Below are 22,913 nucleotides of genomic sequence, written 5' to 3'. Positions count from 1 at the left end.
GGGTGGCTGGTCTCACATGACTCCCTAGGTGAAGAACCCGGATGTGGAGGTCCTGGGCTGGCATAGTAACACATGGTCTGCAGTTGTGAGACCGGTTGGACGTACTTCAAAATCTTCTAAAACGACGTTGGAGGCGGCTTATAGTAAAGAAATGAACATTCAAAGGAGAAATGCTCACTAACAAGGCTGTTAACAAATTTGTGCACAACAATTGAGAGAAATACGCTTTTTGTGCATATGGACAATTTCTGGCATCTTCAATTTTAGCTCATGAAACATGGGACCAACACTTTACATGTTGCATTTCTATATTTGTTAAGTGTAATTGGATAGTGTTAATTAGGAGGTACTTTCTTGTTCAGTGCCTAATACCATTCAATTATCATTATGTTATGGTAACTTTAGTATGTGAGTATTAGGAATAAATGAGTGACTGCGTACCAACATCTACCAATTAATAACCATACTTGGTTATTGCCAGTTATTATGGTACTGGAAAAAGTAATGCAAACATTTGTTGAAAGCTTGATACTGTAACACATCAAAGCTTTTTATTTATTAGTCATACTGTACATTCCAAATACATTTTGACATTTAAAATATTGCATTATAATTTCACCCTGGTAATCATCAAGTTGTTAGATATGCCATATACAAATGCATGCTATCAAATAGGTATTCTTTCCCAAGTTCTACTCATTTCTTTAGCAAATCACAATTTACTTGAATTAAGTCTCAAATTCCAAACAAGAGCAACTCACACAAGTTTGTAAATAACCAAAGCAAGTGACACCCTGACTCCTCCACGGTCTATACCATCTTTTGTTTAGGATATAAGACATATCCATTGACGGCGCATTTAATATCATAAATGGAACAAAGACAAAATAACTTGAAAAATGTCTGGTCTCATTTGATGAAATTAAAGCAAGGCTGGTGGTTTTAGGCACCGATTCTTTCAATGAAGATTGGTTGAACCACATTTTATTATATGGGTATTATATGCTTGCATAACACATTATTTCAATGGTAAATGCTAAATAACATCAGATAATCTTGTTTAGGTTCATAGATGGATGGTGGATATAGACTATGGTTACTATAGAGACAAGGGGGAATTAATAAGACATTATCTTGTTCTGAACTACAAGTTTTCAGTATACTTTGCCTACTTTTAAAATATAAAACATTTGGCAGAGCTGATGATCATTTAGGAATTGCTAAACGACTATTTTCCAGTTAGACCAATGGTTCTGACCAGGCTGCAACCACTGATAGTATATTCTCTGAAGCAGGGGGCAGAATTCCAAACCACCATAGGGCATATCAACGTATCAGTGCAACTCAGTTTTCAATTGTACCACTACCTGCTCTCCTGACAGTTTTTGAAACCTGGGATCTTCCATTGACTGGTGAGGGTTTTTAAGTGACATGTGCGCCGCATGAGAGGGAGATAACAGTCTCTCACGTGGTTTGAAGTCCGAAGCTTGAAGGCAAGCACACATGGAGATGAGTCAAAGTGGAGCATACTACTGTCGGTAAGGGAAGGTATGGTACAGTCATAGTTTGTTTGAGAAGATCCCAGGGCTAGCCACTAGGGCCCATCTGCAGCCGCTCCTGCTTATGCTGGGCCAGCCACTGTAAGATCTGTTGCTTCAGCTCCTCGTTGGGCCGGATCTGGTCCATGGTGAGGGGGCTGCGGTTGAACGGGTCTGTCTGATCGCTGTAGGGAAATGAAAATTGATACTTGATATCGTACAAAAAACTTGATATCGTACTAAAAACTTGATCTCGGAACATATGTTTCAAGCATCTCAGAGTAAGACCGCTGATTTGCATTTTAGATCACAATGAATAAGACTACATGGACAAAGGGAGACCTGATCCTAGATCAGCACTCCTACTCTGAGATGCTTGATGCATATTGCCCCTGGAATAAACCAGCAGCACGTAGACATACTACTCCTAAGAGATCACTCACCTGAGTAAGTGCCGTGCTATGGTCGAGCGATCGACCGTGACATTGGAAGAGGGGAGCAGCACAGGGTCGAGCATCAGCGTGGACATAATGGGGTCCAGGAAGTCGTCTGGGGCGTCCGCGTACGTTTCCTCATCCTGCAGCTGTCGGTCTGCATGAGACTAAGACAGGAAGTAGTTATTCGTTTAGGGTTATGCTATGGAGAGGGCATAGTGCTACAGTATAATATGATTTTATATGACTACAGATCTAACCTTTATTTTGTCAGCAAGGAGACCGAAACCCACAATAACTTCTCCGGGCTTGTTGATCTTCTTCAGGACTCGGACAGTCTGAGAGAAGAGCGTGGGAGAGTAGGAGCGCCCGTCTTTTGGGACAGTGGCACAGAAATTCTCTTCATCACTGCCGAAGAGAAAACAGACATTGTTAGAATCACTAAAAACCAAATAGCCACCTTATATGACACACATGGATTCAAATGGTACTTAACAAAGTGTACAAACTAATTTGGCTTTGCCTGACTGGCACAATAGAACCAATGGAACCATGCAAAACATGCAAACCCCACCCACCTGGCACTCCAAGCAGACGCTCAAAGTATTTGAAGGATTTCAAATACTATCAGAATACAGGTCTGAAGTACAGATTGAAAAAACAAGCGAATTTCAACCCAAATGACTTGAGCCTTGTCTTAGCCTTGAAACATTGCAGTTTTGAAACGTACCCCAGGTTAAGGTAGATGTTGCAGATATCGGAGACCAGTTGTTGGGGCTTGAAGTCAAACTCGCTGAAGTCTTTCACCTTCAGGGCGCCCATCTTGGGTCCGACCAGGTGCTGCAGGAAGTGGTTGAGCATGGAGATGATCCTCTCGGCCATGAAAGGGTGAACAAAAATACCCTTGATCTCTGGGATATCATGGAGAGGGAGAAGCGAGTATGAGTTTCAATATATTCATATATACTGAGTGTACAAAACATTAGGAACACCTGCTCTTTCCATGACAGACTAACCAGGTGAATCCAGGTGGAAGCTATAATCCCACTTGTTAAATCCATTTCAATCAGTGTAGATGAAGGGAAGGAGACAGGTTAAAGAAAGATCTTTAAACCTTGAGACAATTGAGACATGGATTGTGTGTGTGCCATTCAAAGGGTGAATGGGCAAGACAAAATATTTAAGTGCCTTTGAACGGGGTATTGTAGAAGGTGCCAGGCGCACCAGTTTGAGTGTGTTAAGAACTGCAATGCAGCTGGGTTTTTCATGCTCAACAGTTTCCCATGTGTATCAAGAATGGTCCACCACCCAAAGGACATCCAGCCAACTTGACAACTGCAGGAAGCATTGGAGTCAACATGGGCCAGCATCCCTGTGGAACGCTTTCGACACCTTGTAGAGTCCATGCCCGTTGAATTGAAGCTGTTCTGAGGACAAAAGGGGATGCAACTCAATATGAGAAAGGTGTTCCTAATGTCTGTATCGTCAGTTGTACAATACAATGCCATCAAATATAAAGGATTGCCATTCACCTTTAACAGGGCAATCTCTTAATTCTGCTTATGGTTTCACTAACAATGAATTGGACAACGATATCAACAACAACAAAAAATACACAAAAACCCATAGTGTGTGTAGCTCTAGGTAGAGACGTATGTCCAAGACGTTATCCAATCATTGCTATCCATTCATCCTCCTTCTCCAACTAACCTGATGTGAGGAAAGCCAGTGTGCCGATGGTCTCGTTGGACATGATATTATGGAAGCGTGCCAGCTGTCCCAACATCTGCAGACTGGACTCCTTCTCTCTGAGGGCATCAGGAGCCAGGCCCTCCCACTCGCCATGGTCCTTCTCCAGCTGTAGTAGCTTGATCTTGCTCAGGTACTACCACCGACAAGGACCAGGCCAGAGAGAAGTAGTGACAAAATCTGACACAGTTGAAATTTAGGATCTTCTTGTAAACTAGAGGACATCAACTAGATTCAATCGCAGGCCAATTTCTTCTTGAGCGGATGGCAAATTGTAGATGGCAAATTGACCGCAAGAAGCCCAAACATATCTAATATTTGACTAAAATGTAAGCATTTCAAAACTTTGCTTACAAGTATCTCTCTTTATTATGCATGGGAATACTTTGGAACCTATTTCCAAAATGAAAACCAATTGGAGCTGATTTGCTGGTGTTTTTACAGGTCTTTTATTTGCCCCCCCCCCCCCCCCCCCCCCACAAAAAAAGATGGATCAGTAGAGGCTGGTGAGGTGAGGACGACTTATAGTAATGGTCGGAATGGAATGAAATGAATGGTATCAAACGCATAGAAATGTGTTTAATACCGTTTGTTGACTCCATTCCAGCCATTAAAATAAAACTGTCCTCCAATTTAAAGTGGCACCAGCCACCACTGAGATGGATATAAGTCAATACCAGGAATGTCCTTTTCATAAGCGCTGACAGTTTCTCACCTGTATAGCTTCGTCGAGTAGGAAGATGGCGTCGTTCATCAGGAGATTCAGATACCGCAGGAAGAGTGGAGGATTCATGGCTTCGAGGTTCTCGGATGCATAAACAGCAAGACTCTGAAGTAAACAACATTCCACATAAGCATTTTGGTACATAATGGTGCAGAACTGAAGAGCAATACCGTGTGTGTTCAATAAGGACGACTCCACATGTGGTACCATCTAAGTAACTAAGAAAAAAAATGGAAATGAGCTTGCCTTAATACTCTCTCTGTAGCTCTCCTTCCCCCACATGTACTTGAGGATGGGATACATAGGTCTCCTGTAGTTGAACTTCTGTTCAAACTGGTGAGGATCACCTAAGGAGAAAAGTCAATAACATAAAAGTCACATCATGCAGGCACTTGAGCTTCATCACAAAGGTTTAGATTCTAGCACACACAAACGCATGTGTGCAAGACACAAACATATGCCACACACACACACACACACACACACACACACACACACTAAACCCACCAGTGAACTCAATGTCCACAAACACAGCGATGAGCGCCTCGGCCAGATGAGGGGCGTGGCGGTAGGAGCAGAAGACCCTTTGGCGCTGGAACATGACTGGCTGGGCCGAGCCGGCCGACGCCGGCTCCATGTGGGGCATCACCGCCTCCAGCACCTCTGCCAGCTTTGCCCGCAAATGAGGGTTCTTCATCCTGGGTACATGGGTAAAGAGTAACACAATAGGAACATAGATGAGTCCAAATGGTAGACACATAAACCCCTTAGGAATATCACATCCAATAGAGTGACTGTTGTAACAGCCGATGGGGATCCACAATTGAGATAAACAGACCTCAAGGCATTGTGTGTACCAGGACACATGGATATTATGCACAGGTGTAAACATGTCACCTGATACTGTGTATGTGTGCGTGGATGAACTCAAGACATCTCCCTCTCTTCCCTACCTCTCCACGTTTCCCATGAACACAGTGATGAAGTTGAGGACCTGCTCCAAGCTCTCGGCAGAAGACTCCAGAACCTCGTCAGCGAAGCGGCGGAGGAAGACAAAGAAATCTCCCAAGTTCTCTGCAAAGAACTCTGCAGAAGTACAAGAATCCTTGTGACAACCAACCCCTCCTACTAGTCCTCCTATTAATACACTCTCTACCAGAGGAGGCTGGTGGGAGGGGCTATAGGAGGACGTGCTCGTTTTAAAATGGCTGGAATGGAATCAATGGAATGGAGTCAAACATGTTGTTTCCATTAATTCCATTCCAGCAATTACAATGAGTCCAACCTCCTATAGCTACTACCACCAGCCTCCTCTGCTCTCGACATGTGTGTTATTCTCTCACAACTCTTTTATAGCACTGTCATTGGGACTTGTGCAAATTATTATCATTTTTGCTGTTATTTGGCACAGTGCTTCCCAACCTTTTATGAACCGTGGCACACCTAAAAAGAAATTCTGCGGCACACCTAAAATATCCCTATTAATTCATTTAGTGGTAATTTCCTCCATCTTATCGGATCCTTACTGCAAATCATTGATATTCTGTGACAAAAGTTTTTTTTAATAGATTAAATAGGGTTTATTTAAACTATTTTCACAGTTTCTTACTCATGATGACTCATTTGTGTGTATCCCTTTAAGAGCGTCTCTGCAATCCGCGCAGGAAATACATATAAAAAAAATAGCTCCGTAAATAGGTCTTTAGTTTCGAACGGTTTGAGCTAGAGACGAGCGGTTTTCTGAATTGTACTTGTGCAACCACCGCCACAAAGCCATGCTCCGTTTGTTTCTATGGCAGCGGCTGTTGTACAGCTAAGCCTAATCAGACTTGTCTGTGCTAATGGTTCTCCCAGGTAAAGTAAAAATGCTACAAATGACTTTGCTTGTGATGCGTGTACCCTTCAAATGGTACAAATGTAACAGCAGCCTGAGCGAACTGGACTTGAAACAACGATACAGAGAAAACCATGTGCCATTCAATGTATTATCTGAGCGGCACTGGTGCTCCCACTCCACAGGTTTATAAGTGAGTGTTCAAAACAATTATCAAGATTAGGAAAACATTTGCGGCACACCTGAGAGTCCCCACAGTGGCACACTGGTTGAAAACCACTGATTTAGCACCTCTATTGTACGCACTGACTGCAAGCCAGCATAAGAGCATCTGTCAAATGACTGAAAATATGATGTCAACATTGAAAAGACTGCCAAAAGTTGAGTTCTCGATGGCCTTTTTCTCCTCATGGTGCGATTGGTCAAGTAAGGTTGACGGAAAGTTTTACCTGCAATGACTGTGATACTTGGTTGTCTTTCCTACCTTAGTTAAATGCCTTGACTGTAAGTCGCTCAGCTAAATAAAATCAAAAATGTAACATGACAGAGGGAGGGAGGGGTAGCTACCTGGCATGTGACAGAGCAGGCTGTTGTGTAGCGGCGGCAGGGGGAAGGAGAGCTGGGCGTGCTCGGGCCCCTGGTTGCTGAGGCCCAGTTGAACCAGGAGTGTGGCGCTGGACGCCTGCAGGTTGAGGCAGCACTGCAGCATGCCTGGCTGGGTGGCTGCTGCCTTGGTCGACAGGTAGACCGTCATGAGGCGCTCGAACTGCTCGCGGAGCTGCTCGGCCGCCGGGCCGCCCGTGAGCTGGGCCTCCCGCCACGTACCCTGCAGCCGGTGGAGCGACTGGTTCATCTTCACCATCTGCTCGTGGAGTCTAGGGAGAGGCAAGGAGAAGACACAATACAACTTTAATAACCATATGTTAGAGCGAACAATGGAAATTTGTCAAGGTCCAGTTCACAACATTAGATACAGTACACATGGCTCAGCTGTTATGAAGGATTACACTATGAGAATGGACCTGACATAATTCCCTATTCTACTTGAAGGACAATCATATTTATCCTATAATTTGCATTATATCAAAATGTTCTGTAACTTTGCACCCTTCTGAACAGGGCCAGGTAGTTACCTGTGGAAGCCTAGATGCAGGGTCATCTGGGTGAGGATGAGGTTCTCAGTGAGGAGGCTGTATGACTGGGCGTACTCCACCGACTGCTGGGGGGGAAGGGGGACGAGACACGTCTCTTTGTCTAGACCTAATAAAAGAGAATTTATTATGTAAAAAGGATATCCAATGACCCAGACACACATGCACGTATATACACGTGCACACACACACCTCTGGCATGCACGTTGCGGTTGCGCCGCTCCTCCTCGCTTAGCTCCTTGAGGGCGCAGTAGGTGGGGTTGAAGGTGAGCAGCTTGGGCGAACGCGGCCGGCAGAAGGGCTGGCACAGCTTGAGCAGCGCGGCGCCCAGGTTGAGGAAGAAGGCATCTGAGGCGTACATCTGGAAGAAGATCTCGGGCATCTGGTTGGCCCAGATCTTGGCGCGCCCGGCATTGGCCTGCAGGCAGCCGCCCAGCCAGGAGAGCAGCAGGTGGCGCGTCTCACCTGACTGCTGCAGCAGGTTCTTCAGGAGCTGGTGCAGCTTGTCATGGAACTGGTCCATGAACTGGGAGGAAAGGAGAGCAGGATAGGATATGTCAACTAGATGGGAGCAGAGTATGTGAGTGGTCGGAAATCCCGCTCATTACTCATGGAGCGGTGTGCAAACTCTGGCACGCCATGTCATTTTCAACCACTTCGCTAAAAACCGCTCCGCGCTCGGTCCAAATTCGCTCCATTCATTAAAATTACAATTTAACCAACACCCATCTAATTTCGTGACTGCCTGGATCTACCATTTGGTTTTGAAGTATTGAAACCAAACCAAATGATTTGAATGACAAGTATTTTAGAAGCGCTAACCACTTCAAATAGGCTACCTGTCATATTAAACAGCATATAAAACTCTAAATAGATCAGGATCCAGACAGGGAGCTTAAGAAGGAACGGAAATTAATTATTTAGGCTATATTATTTCTATTATTTCAAGGCTATAGCCTACAAAGAAATATATTGTGAAGCATTTGCGAGTACGACACCATAGGCTGGTAGGGACATGAAGCTCTCAACATTTAAACATTTGTTGTATTAAATCATTATAGTCTATAAATTGTGCATATCGGCTCTGACTTACTTCGAATTAAATACAAATTAGAATGAAAAATGCCTTATTAGGCTCAGTGTAATTAATTAACAAACATGAGATTGGCCAGTCCGTGGCTTCAGGCTCATGCGATGGTGCCTGGAGAGCAGACCAGCAGCAGAGAATATCCTCTCCACACCTGCAGAGCCACCCTTTTGGCCACTCTTGCCAGGCTGGACAGAGATGCATTTGTTTTTTTCCCCTTCTATTAGGTAGGCCTAAAGGTTTTTAGGCAAAATAACCCAATCAAAATGGAAAGCTCCTTGAAAGTGGGAATATGCCAGGCCTATTGAGCCAAAATAAATTATGGATATAGATAGATAATAGAACAAAAATTAACTAAACTTTTAAGAGATCGAATTGGCGTCACGAACTGTATGATTGATTCTGCCTGCGGAGCTTTCCAGTGGGGGTCTACGAGGAAAACCGGTGGAGCATGGGTTACTGGGTTACTAGAGATAAAGTAACATAATATTGAGTATAATGGGTTACTAGAGATCTGATGAACAGGAAAAAATAATAATAATATACAACTTGCACACCCACACGTAGATGTACGTAAGTGGTGTAAAAAGTATTCTGACAAATGTTCAGAGTGGTCTTTTTATGAATGATTAGATAAAGATAAGGTTAAGGCATTGTATGAGTATCTAACGGGTCTGGGAAATAGAGTCTCAAACAAAGATTGGCGTTTATCCACTTTTGGTAAAGGTACGGGTCTTGACTTACCCCTAACCATTACAACTATAAATAGAACCAATGAATGTTGAACATGGTTGAACAACTAAACTTAAGGCTACAATTCACTCCCGATGGAGTTCAAGTTAATATTCCAAATGATGATGTTCTAAACAAATTTGTTAGTAGGCAACATGCAAACTGCATCTGCTTCCCTGTCTATGCTGTCCTAGGTGCCAGACTTATTATGGACTGGGCATGCCATCTACAAGGGACTGATAGACAGTGGCAGAGATACAGATCTGTAATTAACATGCCACTCGCAACAAAAGCTCCAGCTGAAATGTCATGGCCAGAATCATTAAATTAAAATGTGTAATGAAGCATTTGTGTAACTGAATGAAGCGAAGGTCTAAAGTTAAAACATTCTACAGCAATGGTTTTACAAGTATAACCCAGAATGACTGTATAACCCAGGATGAAGGGTTGGAAATGATGAAGTGTCTGGTTTTATGTGTCGATTTCCCTTACTTTAATAGAAATATGATATAGAAGCTAAAATCTAATGCTTACCTTAAAATGGAATGACTTATCACACAAGTGATAAGAGGATGGAATGTGATGGACATGTTTATGTTTGTGCTTTTCTAATAACCAATTTCTGTGTTCATGCAAGTGACTGATTGAACAAATGTTCACTATCAGTATCTGCAATTTGGCAGTACGCCCAGAGCCTTGTTTTGAGAAAGGTATATCTCAGTTTCAAGGTCTCAGCTTAGAGAGAAGAAGCCTTGTGAGGTATTGGTCGGTCACATGAACGACGCAAACGTCAATGATGAATAAGCTAAATCATGAAAATAGAACTATAAGAGAACTAAATGGGACTTCCCCGTGTAGAGCTCCCGATCCGACATGTGTAATTGGTGCATTGAGTTGGTTGGAACCTCTCCACTCACATACTCTGGACGGGAGGTGATCACTTAACAACGCTGTAACCTACACTTGTTGTTCTACTGGTTCATAAGATCTCGTGGTGAACTCTCCGGACAAAGCACCATGTTATGTTGTCAGTGGATCATTTCAGCATACCATTTCTTGTTCAATTCAGTTTTTTTTTTTATATATTTTTTTTAAATAAATAACCCTGAATACTATGATACCCTGTTTTTGTCTGAAATGTATCAAAATTGTGTTTAAAACAGGGGTGCTCAAACTTTTGGGCTTGGTGGGCCAAAATATAATCTGAGTAGTGGGCCGCGGGCCGAACAAATAGACATTATTTAGAAATCTAAAAAAGGTAAACAATAGTTTTTTGGGGGGTCTTTAAACAACATCTTCGTAGTAAGCAATCATAAAATCACACTTAAAAATTACTGTGAGGGGAAAATGATGTATTCACCTTATTTGTTGGCTATGTAACAATTATTTACTTAACGAACAGTAAGATATTTCTGTCCTGCAAATGCTGTGTTTTATGGTCTCCACTCTAGCACCCTGCAGCTAGTCTGCGTGTTGACATGGGTTCTACTAGAGATAGCTTGAAGCTGACAATTGACTTGTGTTGTAGTAAGCAATCATAAAAGGACAATACAGTGCCACTGACACGGCCCGCTACCAAAACCTGCGGGCTCTCCTTCACTGCAGCCGAGGTGAGTAAAACATTTAAACGTGTTAACCCTCGCAAGGCTGCAGGCCCAGACGGCATTCCCAGCCGCGTCCTCAGAGCATGCGCAGACCAGCTGGCTGGTGTGTTTAAGGACATATTCAATCAATCCTTATCCCAGTCTGCTGTTCCCACATGCTTCAAGAGGGTCACCATTGTTCCTGTTCCCAAGAAAGCTAAGGTAACTGAGCTAAACGACTACCGCCCCGTAGCACTCACTTCCGTCATCATGAAGTTCTTTGAGAGACTAGTCAAGGACCATATCACCTCCACCCTACCTGACACCCTAGACCCACTCCAATTTGCTTACCGACCCAATAGGTCCACAGACGACGCAATCGCAACCACACTGCCCTAAGCCATCTGGACAAGAGGAATACCTATGTGAGAATGCTGTTCATCGACTACAGCTCAGCATTTAACATCATAGTACCCTCCAAACTCGTCATCAAGCTCGAGACCCTGGGTCTCGACCCCGCCCTGTGCAACTGGGTCCTGGACTTCCTGACGGGCCGCCCCCAGGTGGTGAGGGTAGGTAACAACATCTCCACCCCGCTGATCCTCAACACCGGGGCCCCACAAGGGTGCGTTCTGAACCCTCTCCTGTACTCCCTGTTCACCCACGACTGCGTGGCCATGCACGCGTCAATCATCAAGTTTGCGGACGACACTACAGTGGTAGGCTTGATTACCAACAACGACGAGACGGCCTACAGGGAGGAGGTGAGGGCCCTCGGAGTGTGGTGTCAGGAAAATAACCTCACACTCAACGTCAACAAAACAAAGGAGATGATTGTGGACTTCAGGAAACAGCAGAGGGAGCACCCCCCTATCCACATCGGGACAGTAGTGGAGAGGGTAGTAAGTTTTAAGTTCCTCGGTGTACACATCACGGACAAACTGAATTGGTCCACCCACACAGACAGCGTTGTGAAGAAGGCGCAGCAGCGCCTCTTCAACCTCAGGAGGCTGAAGAAATTTGGCTTGTCACCAAAAGCACTCACAAACTTCTACAGATGCACAATCGAGAGCATCCTGTCGGGCTGTATCACCGCCTGGTACGGCAACTGCTCCGCCCACAACCGTAAGGCTCTCCAGAGGGTAGTGAGGTCTGCACAACGCATCACCGGGGGCAAACTACCTGCCCTCCAGGACACCTACACCACCCGATGTCACAGGAAGGCCATAAAGATCATCAAGGACAACAACCACCCAAGCCACTGCCTGTTCACCCCGCTATCATCTAGAAGGCAAGGTCAGTACAGGTGCATCAAAGCAGGGACCAAGAGACTGAAAAACACCTTCTATCTCAAGGCCATCAGACTGTTAAACAGCCACCACTAACATTTAGTGGCCGCTGCCAACATACTGACTCAACTCCAGCCACTTTAATAATGGGAATTGATGGAAATTATGTAAAAATGTACCACTAGCCACTTTAAACAATGCCACTTAATATAATGCTTACATACCCTACATTACTCATCTCATATGTATATGTATATACTGTACTCTATATCATCTACTGCATCTTGCCATCTTTATGTAATACATGTATCACTAGCCACTTTAAACTATGCCACTTTATGTTTACATACTCTACATTACTCATCTCATATGTATATACTGTACTCTATACCATCTACTGCATCTTGCCTATGCCGTTCTGTACCATCACTCATTCATATATCTTTATGTACATATTCTTTATCCCTTTACACTTGTGTGTATAAGGTAGTAGTTGTGGAATTGTTAGGTTAGATTACTTGTTGGTTATTACTGCATTGTCGGAACTAGAAGCACAAGCATTTCGCTACACTCGCATTAACATCTGCAAACCATGTGTATGTGACAAATAAAATTTGATTTGATTTGATTTAAAATCACACTTAAAAAATTACTCAAATTGTAGCCATATAACTTGACACCTAACAACACATTCTAATTACCAGTATTAAGGATGCATAAACAAATATTGAAGCATGGTGGCACAGAAACTGCAACCAAGTTTATATGTTCATAAGGCTAATGACTTGAATATGTTTGAAATGACTTAAAGATGCACTACGCAGAAATCTCTCCGCCATCTACTGGTTGCTAAAATTGAAACAAGCAAGTATAGCGTAGCGAATCCACCATCTAAACCGCTATGAAATACATTTTGCATAATCCAAAATATTGTATTTTCAGCTGGTGCACAAAACCGAAATTAAAAGACGCAAAAATGAAAGTTAAGACCGGGAAGCATAGAACACATAGAACAGATATACCGCTTCTTAGACTTGCTTTCAATGAGAATGACAGATCTATAACTTACATTTCTATGTTAATTTGGTTGGGTAGCCAAAAAAGTTACATATTGTAGATTTAAAATATGGGAAAGGTGTTGGAAAGTTCCGATAAACTTCAGGGAAGCTCATCAGGCAGAAGCGCCTCTAGTCTTTCGGGGCGAAACAAAACATTTTAGTGCCCGCCCACTTGGCAGTGGATAATTGTTTATGCATTGTTAAAGTAAAACTTTCAGCAATTCTCCACATTTTGGCATGGGGTGTAGAGAACATTTTGCAGTCTTAAAAAGTAATTTCATGCAATTCTACTCATTTTGCCATGAGGTGATTTTGTATTTATTTTTTCAGTTTAAAGCTAATTTCCTGCAACTCTACACATTTTGCCAGGACTTATGTCATGTTCACATGATATCTGAGTGAGAGTGACCTTTAGAATCTGTCTGACTCTTGGCAGTAAGCTGGATGTAGGCCTAAGTGGGGCTTTGGAGACACAGAAGATGATAAGGTTAGGGGTCCATCCCAAATAGTACCCTATTCTCTATATAGGGCAATACTTCTGACCAAACCTCTATTTCTAGAGCCCTTACCTGGTGTATGTTGGATTCCTGGACCTTCATTTCCTGTGGACTGGAGCGTGAGGGGTTGAGGAAGAATCCGTGACCCTCCACCACCCCCGGGGTCTTAAGCAGGCAAGAGATACTCAACACAGTGCCAAGGAGGGTCTTCTGATACTGAAGCCCATTGTTGGGATCTTTGGGTTGGATGTGCTCCACCAATACCTGGAGTAAGGCAATTTGAAGTATATTATATTAGCAAAGAGTAAATTACTTTTGAGATCAAGGTTGTCCATCGTAGACATATGAATGCAGTTGTTAAAATAATAATACACTTATTATTATTAGAACAGCATAGAATATAATCAAGGTTGTAGAAAACAGTCCAGAGTGATGACAATGCATTACGGCCCCTGACCATAGCGATATCTTTCTGGCGGCTGAAGTAGAGGAGCAGGTCCAGGTAGGAGAAGAGCAGCAGCTGACAGAGATCCAAGTCTTTCACACGGCCTTGGAAGATATCGAGCACGGGCTCGATCACCTCGCTGAATGTGCGCACCTCCTGGTCAGCCAACAGGCCAGCTATCACCTCCTCCACGAACTCCACCACCTCCTCCAGCTCTGCAACGCACAACAGAAACCACACTTAATGTCAGGGTTTTTCTTGGCTCAAAAAGGGGCTTAGGTATAGATAAGTAAAAACCCTATATAATAGACCTGTATAATGCAGAGAATATACTGTAATTTACAGAACCGTACAGGGTTTTTCCTGGCTCAAAAAAGGGCTTAGGTATACAGTACCAGTCAAATGTTTGGACACACCTACTCATTCTAGGGTTTTTCTTTATTTTTACTATTTTCTACATTGTAGAATAATAGTGAAGACATCAAAACTATGAAATAACACATATGACATCATGTAGTAACCTAATCTTTTTTTAAACAAATCAAAATCTATTTTAAATTTGAGATTCTTCAAAGTAGCCACCCTTTGCCTTGATGACAGCTTTGCACACTCTTGGCATTCTTTCAACCAGCTTCACCTGGAATGCTTTTCGAACAGTCTTGAAGGAGTTCCCACATATGCTGAGCACTTGTTGGCTGCTTTTCTTTCACTCTGCGGTCCAACTCATCCCAAACCATAACAATTGGGTTGAGGTCGGTTGATTGTGAAGGCCAGGTCATCTGACGCAGCACTCCATCACTCTCCATCTTGGTCAAATAGCCCTTACAAAGCCTGGAGGTGTGTTGGGCCATTGTCCTGTTGAAAAACAAATTATATTCCCACTAAGCGCAAACCAGACGGGACGGCATATCGCTGCAGAATGCTATGGTAGCCATGCTAGTTAAGTGTGCCTTGAAAAAAAACTAAAAAAACAGACAGTGTCACCAGCAAAGCACCCCCACACCTCATCCATGCTTCACGGTGGGAATCACATGCGGAGATCATCCGCTCACTTACTCTGCGTCTCACAAAGACAAGGCGGTTGGAACCAAAAATCTCTAATTTGGACTCATCAGACCAAAGGACAGATTTCCACCGGTCTAATGTCCATTGCTCGTGTTTCTTGGCCCAAGCAAGTCTCTTATTATTATTAGTGTCCTTTAGTAATGGTTTCTTTGCAGCAATTCGACCATGGCCTGATTCACACAGTCTCCTCTGAACAGTTGATGTTGAGATGTGTCTGTTACTTGAACTCTGTTAAGCATTTATTTGGGCTGCAATTTCTGAGGCTGGTAACTAATGAACTTATCCTCTACAACAGAGGTAACTCTGGGTCTTCCATTCCTGTGGCGGTCCACATGAAAGCCAGTTTCATCATGGCGCTTGAGGGTATTTGCAACTGCACTTGAAGAAACTTTCAAAGTTCTTGAAATGTTCCATATTGACTGACCTTCATGTCTTAAAGTAATGATGCACTGTCATTTGTTTTTGCTTGTTTGAGCTGTTCTTGCCATAATATGGACTTGGTCTTTTACCAAATAGGGCTACCTTCTGTATACCACCCCTACCTTGTCACAACACAACAGATTGGCTCAAACGCATTAAGAAGGAAAGAAATCCCACAAATAAACTTTTAACAAGGAACACCTGTTAATTGAAATGCATTCCAGGTGACTACCTCATTAAGCTGGTTGAGAGAATGCCAAGAGCGTGCAAAGCTGTCATCAAGGCAAAGGGTGGCTAGTTTGAAGAATCTCAAATATAAAATATATTTTGACGTGTTTAATACTTTTTTGGTTTCTACATGATTCCATGTGTTATTTCATAGTTTTGATGTCTTCACTACTATTCTACAATGTAGAAAATAGTAAAAATAAAGAAAAACCCTAGAATGAGTAGGTGTCCAAACTTTTGACTGGTACTGTATATTAGAAAAAATTACTTAACAGTTCAGTAAAGTATATTCTCTGAATTGTACAGGCCTCTTTCCCACCATTTTCTGGACACAAACCACACATAACAAAGTGAGGGTATTGTACTCTCATAAATGCAGATCGACACGTTCAAAGCAGTAAAAACCAGTTATTTCATCAGCGGGGGCAAACTAGCCTAAGTTACAGCACATCCTGTCTTGGGAGGCCTCAACAGTCGATACCTGAGCAGCAGACAACATCACTTTCTTTGGCTACTGAGATAGAACAGAAGAGGGATCCTCAGACAGTCGGGATGCTTTAATAATTTAATGGACTCACGGGCTCCGCCGACTCCCTCCAGCAGCAAATCCAGTAGCTGCTCATACACGTTCTGGCTGATGTAGATCTCGGGGGTGAGCAGGACTGTGCGCGTGTTGGACACCGTCAGGTTCTTACAGCGCACCGCATACGACAGCAGCTTCTCCGGTACTTTGGTGACCTGGGGGTGTGTAATGTCAGGAGAAGGCAGGGTGGTTAGGAATTTATCACATCATTGTCAGCGATGGAGCACACACTAAACATGCTTTATTTTGCCTATATGCAGACTGAAATTATCTAGAAATAAACAGCAGATTTATCCTTAGACAGGTCATTCATTATGTTCAGTCAGACGATTAACCTTTTCACACTTGTGGCGACCCAAACCGAACTGTGCAGGCTCTGATATTTTCATTTTACATTGTCCTATACACCATGGTTTAGACACTGAGTGTAGAAAACATTAAGGGCACTTACCCATATCCCGTTCAAAGGCACTTAAATCTTTTGTCTTGCCCATTCCCCCTCTGAATGCCACGCATACACAATCCATGTATCAATTGAATCAAGGCTTAAAAATCATTCTTTAACCTGTCTTCTCCGCTTCATCTACACTGATTGAAGTGGATTTAACAAGTGACATCAATAAGGGATCATACCTTTCACCTGGATTCCCCTGGCAAGTCGGTCATGGAAAGAGCAGGTGTTCCTAATGTTTTGCACACTGTGTATGCCTGTTACAGCGCACTTTTCCTGACTGAATTCTGGCTGGCAATTCGTGGAGGAAGAAATTAGGAATGAGAGTGAGTGCTGTGTATGTGACCCCACCTCTTCCTTGGCTCTCTGGTAGCATGCGTAGAGGAACGGTATGGCGCACTTGTCCCCAGCGTCTCGGTCAGCAGAGAGATTCACAGCATTACACGAGGTCATGTAGATGAGGTGGTTCCCTGGCTCCAGCATCAGTAATCTGTTGAAGAGTGCCTAATGTAGGATAAAAAAAATGTCAAACTTAGCCAACATTCTGTGCTATGAACATTATGTACTTACTTACTGATCTCTGCTCCATGTGGATCATAACGTTGCTATGAACATTGTACGCCATGTATTTTTCACTATACCATCTTCTTAGAGTAGACGATGCACTGAATCCCGTATGCGAATCTCACGGCATAGAGGTCAACTGAGCTTGACCAGCGAACAGTTCGCTACCACCATTCCCAATGTCCAATCCTATTGTACCTGCTCGATGTTGTCCATGTCCAGCCAGTCTTGCCCGTCCATCTCTGCGGCCATTTCCTCCAGGAACACACAGCGTGGAGGAATCCCATTGCCTCCTCTCAGACTGGGGTCACCTGAGGTCAAACAACAGTCATGTTGAACAGCAGACTTCAAACACTTTACTTTTCACTTACAGCAGAAACAGTCATTCATGACTCATTCCAGTATCCAGTTTATGAGTATTGAGTTGGGGTGACTCATTTATTGTTTACTTGACGGCCCTGAAATGGAATACTAAGAGACCAGCGGTCCAGCAGCACCGGAGAGCACGAGCCGATTAGATTTAAACTAGAAATTGACAGAAAGGGGCTCCATCATCGGGGCACTTTCATGCCAGTCAGTGAGGGATGATGAGCAGAGGAGGTGGACAGTAATCTGGGACCTGTACACTCCCTTGATGACACAGCCTCTGAGTCAGTCAGTTGGCTGATGCTCTCCATCTAATCTAGTACAGCCACAGAGTGATGTCATGAAGAAAAGACTGCCAGGAAGGATGGTTGTACTGAATTCTCTTACAAAGGAGTTTAAGAAAGCTGTAATCACACATTAACCATGTTTCAAATCAAGCACCTCAGATCAATCAACAGAAAACACAGGGGAGTAAAAGAGACAGTCAGAATTGGGATGTTGATGGGTGATGAATCGAGCCGTTAATTGTGTATGGGCACATAAATGGTTGCCTGGGAAACAGACTGATTTGCTTTACTTCATATCCCTACGCTACATCAGATATACCCTGCCAGGAAACAGTAAGGGTTGTTTACATGACAACAAGATTCAGTAAACTAGAAGGGACAAGTGGCATCACGCTGCTACTCCAATGGGGGGAAAAAAGTGTCCTAAACAAATTAGAAATAGTGTAAAAACCCTAATACGCTCCACTCTAACTTCCCGCACTTACTGTTGTCCAAAGTGATGAGGAAGATCCTCTGGATCATGTGGTTGATGTTGAGCTGTTCGCACAGTTCCTGCTGCGACAGGAAGGAGCGGCTGATTTCGGCCACCGAGTCGTCATTGTCCTCGATGCTGTCCGAGTTCTCCGACTCTGACTGACTCCCCTCAGAGTCCTCTGCTGCAACACATGACATAAGGCAGCAGATATATGAAACCGTATGAGGTCATTGTCGAGCGTCAAGCCAGTGAGCGAGCCGCATCATATCAGTAATGTTGAAGTTAGACACAGACCAAAATAAGTAACACAGTGGAACTATTGGAGCTGGAGTGGCCAACCTTGGGGAGATATAAGGTTTGCAGGCCTTTATTCCAGCCCAGCACTAAAACGCCACCGATTGAGCTAATCAAGGTCAGGTCATGTGTGTTAGAGTTGCTGGAGCAAAAGGCTGCACGCTTTGTAACTCCTCCTTAGGAGGGTTAACTCACAGGGTGGTTCGCCATGGTGCGAAGATGGTTTCTGGCCCGATGCAAACTGCTTGGCGTCGGCGAGGGAGCTGAAAAGGGCAGCGAAGGGGTTGCGGGAAATGTTTTGGTTGTTGTTGCCCTGGTCAGTCATCTCACTGGAGCATAGACTCCATCAACAGGTGCTGGCACCAGCCTGGACAGAAAGTTACACTGTGGTAGCGCACTGGACTAGGTGAGTTCAGACAAATATACAGAAGTTGTTTCAAGTGTTAAATGTGCATCTGTCTGTGAGGGCAATCAAGGGATGCAGGGTAACCCAGATTGTAAAATCCAGAACCTATTTTTCTAACTATCCACTCCTTATATGCTACAAGGAGTAGAAGGAGTGGAACGATAACTCAAAGAGAGCTGTACCCCTAGGCTAAACCCGTAAAGTATGAATTTTCATTCAGACCTGAGGAACAACAAGAACCCAATGTTAATTGATTTCATTACACTTTCTATTGAAAACTGTGAACCACAGACTGACTGATTAGCTTATTGATAGGGCTCTACAGTGCTACCATTTTGGAGGCATATGATCTTAAATATTTTTGCTGTGCTACCTGGAATTTTAATTAGGTGGAAACAATAGAAAAAGAAAAACTTGAAAAAAATAAATCACCCAGGTAATAATTGTTGTAATGATTTCTTCTCTGTCACGCTGCCCGCAGCCTTAGTAGTATGCAAACATGTGGGTGCACAGAAAGAAAGGAAAAGCTACAGATGAGCTTCAAGTGTAGCTAGGAATCACACAGGCCCAATGTAGGCTATATCCCAACCTTAAAAAAAAAAACTTCTGGTTCTCCTAAACCCTGTATTTTGTATTTAGTGGCAATTGGTACAATTAAAGGTGCAATCTGCATATACTACATCAATTTTGTTTTACTTATAAATGTATTATATAAACCCATTAATTCTTGACAAGTATAACAAATTACCCATGAGCCCCATTAGAAGCCCAAATATAAGCTTGTTTTTCCATTGTTTGTAAACAAGGTACATGTAAACACCTTAACTTCAAAACATAGTTAAAACAATAATTTGTATATCATGGGTGGTAAGTCATTGCATCCATAGTTCTGTCTATAAATTTGAGTGTGGTTACATTTCTCCAGCAGCATCTCTCAAACTTTGACAGAAACAGTGGCGGGGATCTTCATTGTTTCTACTACGAATTGCCCCTTTAATACCTCAAATGTTTCTTTGTGCTCCTATATTTTTCGAATTAGGCTCACATGTGCACCTTGTAAAACATTTCACAGTAGAGTCCTGAATGAATGAGGATGTTTACGGTGCGACTGAAAAAAGGTAGCATAGACAGAGTGTCAACAGATTCGCATAATGTAACATTATTATTATCATCTTGCGAAGGAAAGGTTCTGTCAACTTCAAGTGGCGGTAAACTAACATTGACACCTGTCAAACGTGCTAGTTAGTAACATAGCTAGTTAGATTGCTAACTAGCTAGCTATAGCCTGGTTAGCTAATTACTGAGTTGTCAAGTGATGGTGACTTGATGAAGCTTTATCACAAATAAAGGTGTTCCGTGATGTGTTATTTGAAGGAAGGGCACATAACGTTAGCTAGCTACTGTTACGTATCTTTCAATACCTAGAATCATTTACAGAAACGATTCAATAAGCAAGCTGATGATGTAGCTAGTTGACAGTGAATCACCGGTTCCGCTCAAGTAGCTAGCTAGCAGTCGCTTGCGTCGTATTTAGCTGGCTATCTTGCTACCTAACGTTAGGCTAGCAGCTGGACTGCATTACATTAGCCAGGTAAATTGTTAAGACCGCTGTACTTTTTCAGTTAAGGGGCAAAACCATACTCTTTTGACAAATGTCAAACAAAAAATATCGGAGTATTGTCATACCTGAAACAACAGCAGATACGTGTATTTCAATTAGCTAGAAATGCTTTATTTCCTCTACTGTGATTCTGGCACCGCTCTGAAGCAGGCAGGATAACTAAGTACTTCCGGGTCACGTATTTTTTTAATCTTTCAGAATGGAAGTCCCACCCTGTATACTTTGTAAATAAATAATTAGTGCTAAAATGATGGATCATTTGAACAATTATCGATATATTTTATACTCGTATCATGCAAATAGTAATTAAAAAGTTTTATATAAGATATTATGTAATTTATTTGTAAAAAAATGTCAAGGTTAAATGTTCAACATTGTTTTTTGTGTGTGCGGGGCAGGCGTTATGGAATTAGAGGGCCTGGCCCGCCCTAGCGTACCTCCTTGTCGGTCCAAATCAAATATTGAAATATTTATCATTTATTTGACCAAGACGAGCGCCGACAGAAAGAAGAATCAAATCATATTATTTATTGGACGCATACACATATTTTATTGGTCGCGAAACGGCGCCCCTTTGTACCAGTATGTGTAGACCATGTATCTTATTCTGTCTGGACCAAAAGAGTATGACATGTCATACTATTTCTGGCCAAAACAGCATCAGATACATGGACTACGAATAGTAACATTTGAGAGGGGCGCTGTTTTGGACAGAAGGAGAAATGGAAGTGGATGAGGGTGAAGTATCGGAGGTGGTAGGTGCGGTGAAATTATCAGAGACCGAGGTATGCACCGAGGATCAGAAAAAAAGAAGAGTCTGTGACAGTAGGAGTAAAGTTTATGGAAAAAGTGTACTCTTGCCTTTTGGCTGATACATTTGTGGTTTCACGGTGGGTGAAAAAATAGTTGGGTCGTGTGGAATCGGTGAGGGTAACCAGAAGTGGTCTAGTAATAATTGTTTGGGTTTCTGTTGGGCAGAGGGAGAAGGCGCTCGGCGTTAAACGAATGGGGCAAAGAAAAGTGAATTGTTTCGCTCTCAAGAAAAGCGCACCAATGAAAGGAGTGATAACTGAGGTAGCAGTGAATATAAAAGTTGACCAGTTGAGGGGAAAGGTTCCCGGTGTTTGGGATGCTCGTCGTTTGATGCGACGCAGACAGGGTGGCGAGAGTGGGGAAACAGAAGTGTCATTGTCTGTTCTTTTGAGTTTTGAAGTTGAGTCTTTGCCCGACAAAGTGAAGTTAGGATATATAAGTTATCATGTATGAGCCGAATACATTACGATGTTACACATTTCAAGCTTATGGTCATGTGGCAGCAGTGTGTAGGAGGGAGGGTACAATGTGAGAAATGTGCAGAAGGGCACGAGACAAAGGAATGTGTAGTATTGGGGAAAATAGTGGAATGTGTTAATTGTAGGGGTGCCCAGGGGACTGGGGATCAGACATGTCCCGTGTGAGAGAGGCAGGTTGAGGTTTCCAGGGTTAGATTAGTACAGAAGTTATCATATGCTGAGGCAGTGGAGGAAGATGGGTTAAAGGGGGAGGAGTGGGAGTGCTGAGAGTAGTAGAGATATACCAGTACAGAGGGATAGGCCAAAAAGTGATATAAGTTTCAGTAAGATTGGATTTTTAGCATTTATAGCAATGGTTATCAACTGTACTGCAGGGATGGATCAGGATTCTCAGAAAATTGAGGTTGTGGTGGCAGAGGTAGTTGGGTGTGTGAGACTTGACATCAGAAGAGTTACAGGGTGTGTTTAATAAAATAAGTGGTTATGTCCCATCCTTTCAGGATGATGGCATGAGGTAGGAATAAATACATTTAATTCGTGGAGTTAGGGTGGTGTTAATTTTATTGTATATAATTTTGAAATTAGTGAATGTAGTGTTAGATGGTAGGGTATTTTATTTAGTACGTTTTTATTTTTCAAGCAAAGAATAAAGGAGTTGTACTCCAGTCTAGAGGGTGGCGGTAATGCAACAAATTGGATGCCAACCACCGTTAAACCTCTTAAGAAGAAGAAGGGCGCTG

At 43.0% G+C, this 22,913-nt stretch overlaps 1 protein-coding gene across 1 annotated transcript; it reads right to left on the bottom strand.

The window, feature by feature from the left end:
- Positions 1–513: 513 nt before the first annotated feature.
- LOC129832412 (ubiquitin conjugation factor E4 A-like) lies at positions 514–21,049 on the bottom strand. The gene is made up of 20 exons (XM_055896457.1): positions 20,947–21,049; positions 19,050–19,221; positions 18,571–18,741; positions 17,631–17,743; positions 17,220–17,372; positions 16,413–16,572; positions 14,134–14,336; positions 13,749–13,940; positions 7,623–7,956; positions 7,413–7,539; positions 6,847–7,154; positions 5,399–5,531; positions 4,953–5,143; positions 4,692–4,792; positions 4,437–4,550; positions 3,683–3,857; positions 2,703–2,883; positions 2,233–2,380; positions 1,982–2,139; positions 514–1,723 (listed from the first exon to the last, which is right to left on the bottom strand). The coding sequence occupies exons 2-20, from the start codon at positions 19,177–19,179 to the stop codon at positions 1,588–1,590; spliced, it is 3,228 nt and encodes a 1,075-aa protein (XP_055752432.1). The 5' UTR covers positions 19,180–19,221; positions 20,947–21,049; the 3' UTR covers positions 514–1,587.
- Between the last annotated feature and the right edge of the window lie 1,864 nt (positions 21,050–22,913).

The sequence above is a fragment of the Salvelinus fontinalis genome, chromosome 33 (assembly GCF_029448725.1).
Source record: "Salvelinus fontinalis isolate EN_2023a chromosome 33, ASM2944872v1, whole genome shotgun sequence".
Classification (NCBI taxonomy): Eukaryota; Metazoa; Chordata; class Actinopteri; order Salmoniformes; family Salmonidae; genus Salvelinus; species Salvelinus fontinalis.
Note: the sequence above shows the minus strand (reverse complement) of the source record. Positions and strands in the feature narration are given on the sequence as shown.

Excerpts from the sequence above, each read along its gene's own strand:
- LOC129832412 (XM_055896457.1), bottom strand. The coding sequence starts at position 19,179 with ATGACTGACCAGGGCAACAACAACCAAAACATTTCCCGCAACCCCTTC. Across the intron at positions 3,858-4,436 it reads TACTCGACGAAGCTATACAG|TACCTGAGCAAGATCAAGCT; the intron begins GTGAGAAACTGT and ends TGTCGGTGGTAG. Across the intron at positions 2,381-2,702 it reads AACATCTACCTTAACCTGGG|TGATGAAGAGAATTTCTGTG; the intron begins GTACGTTTCAAA and ends TCTCTTCGGCAG.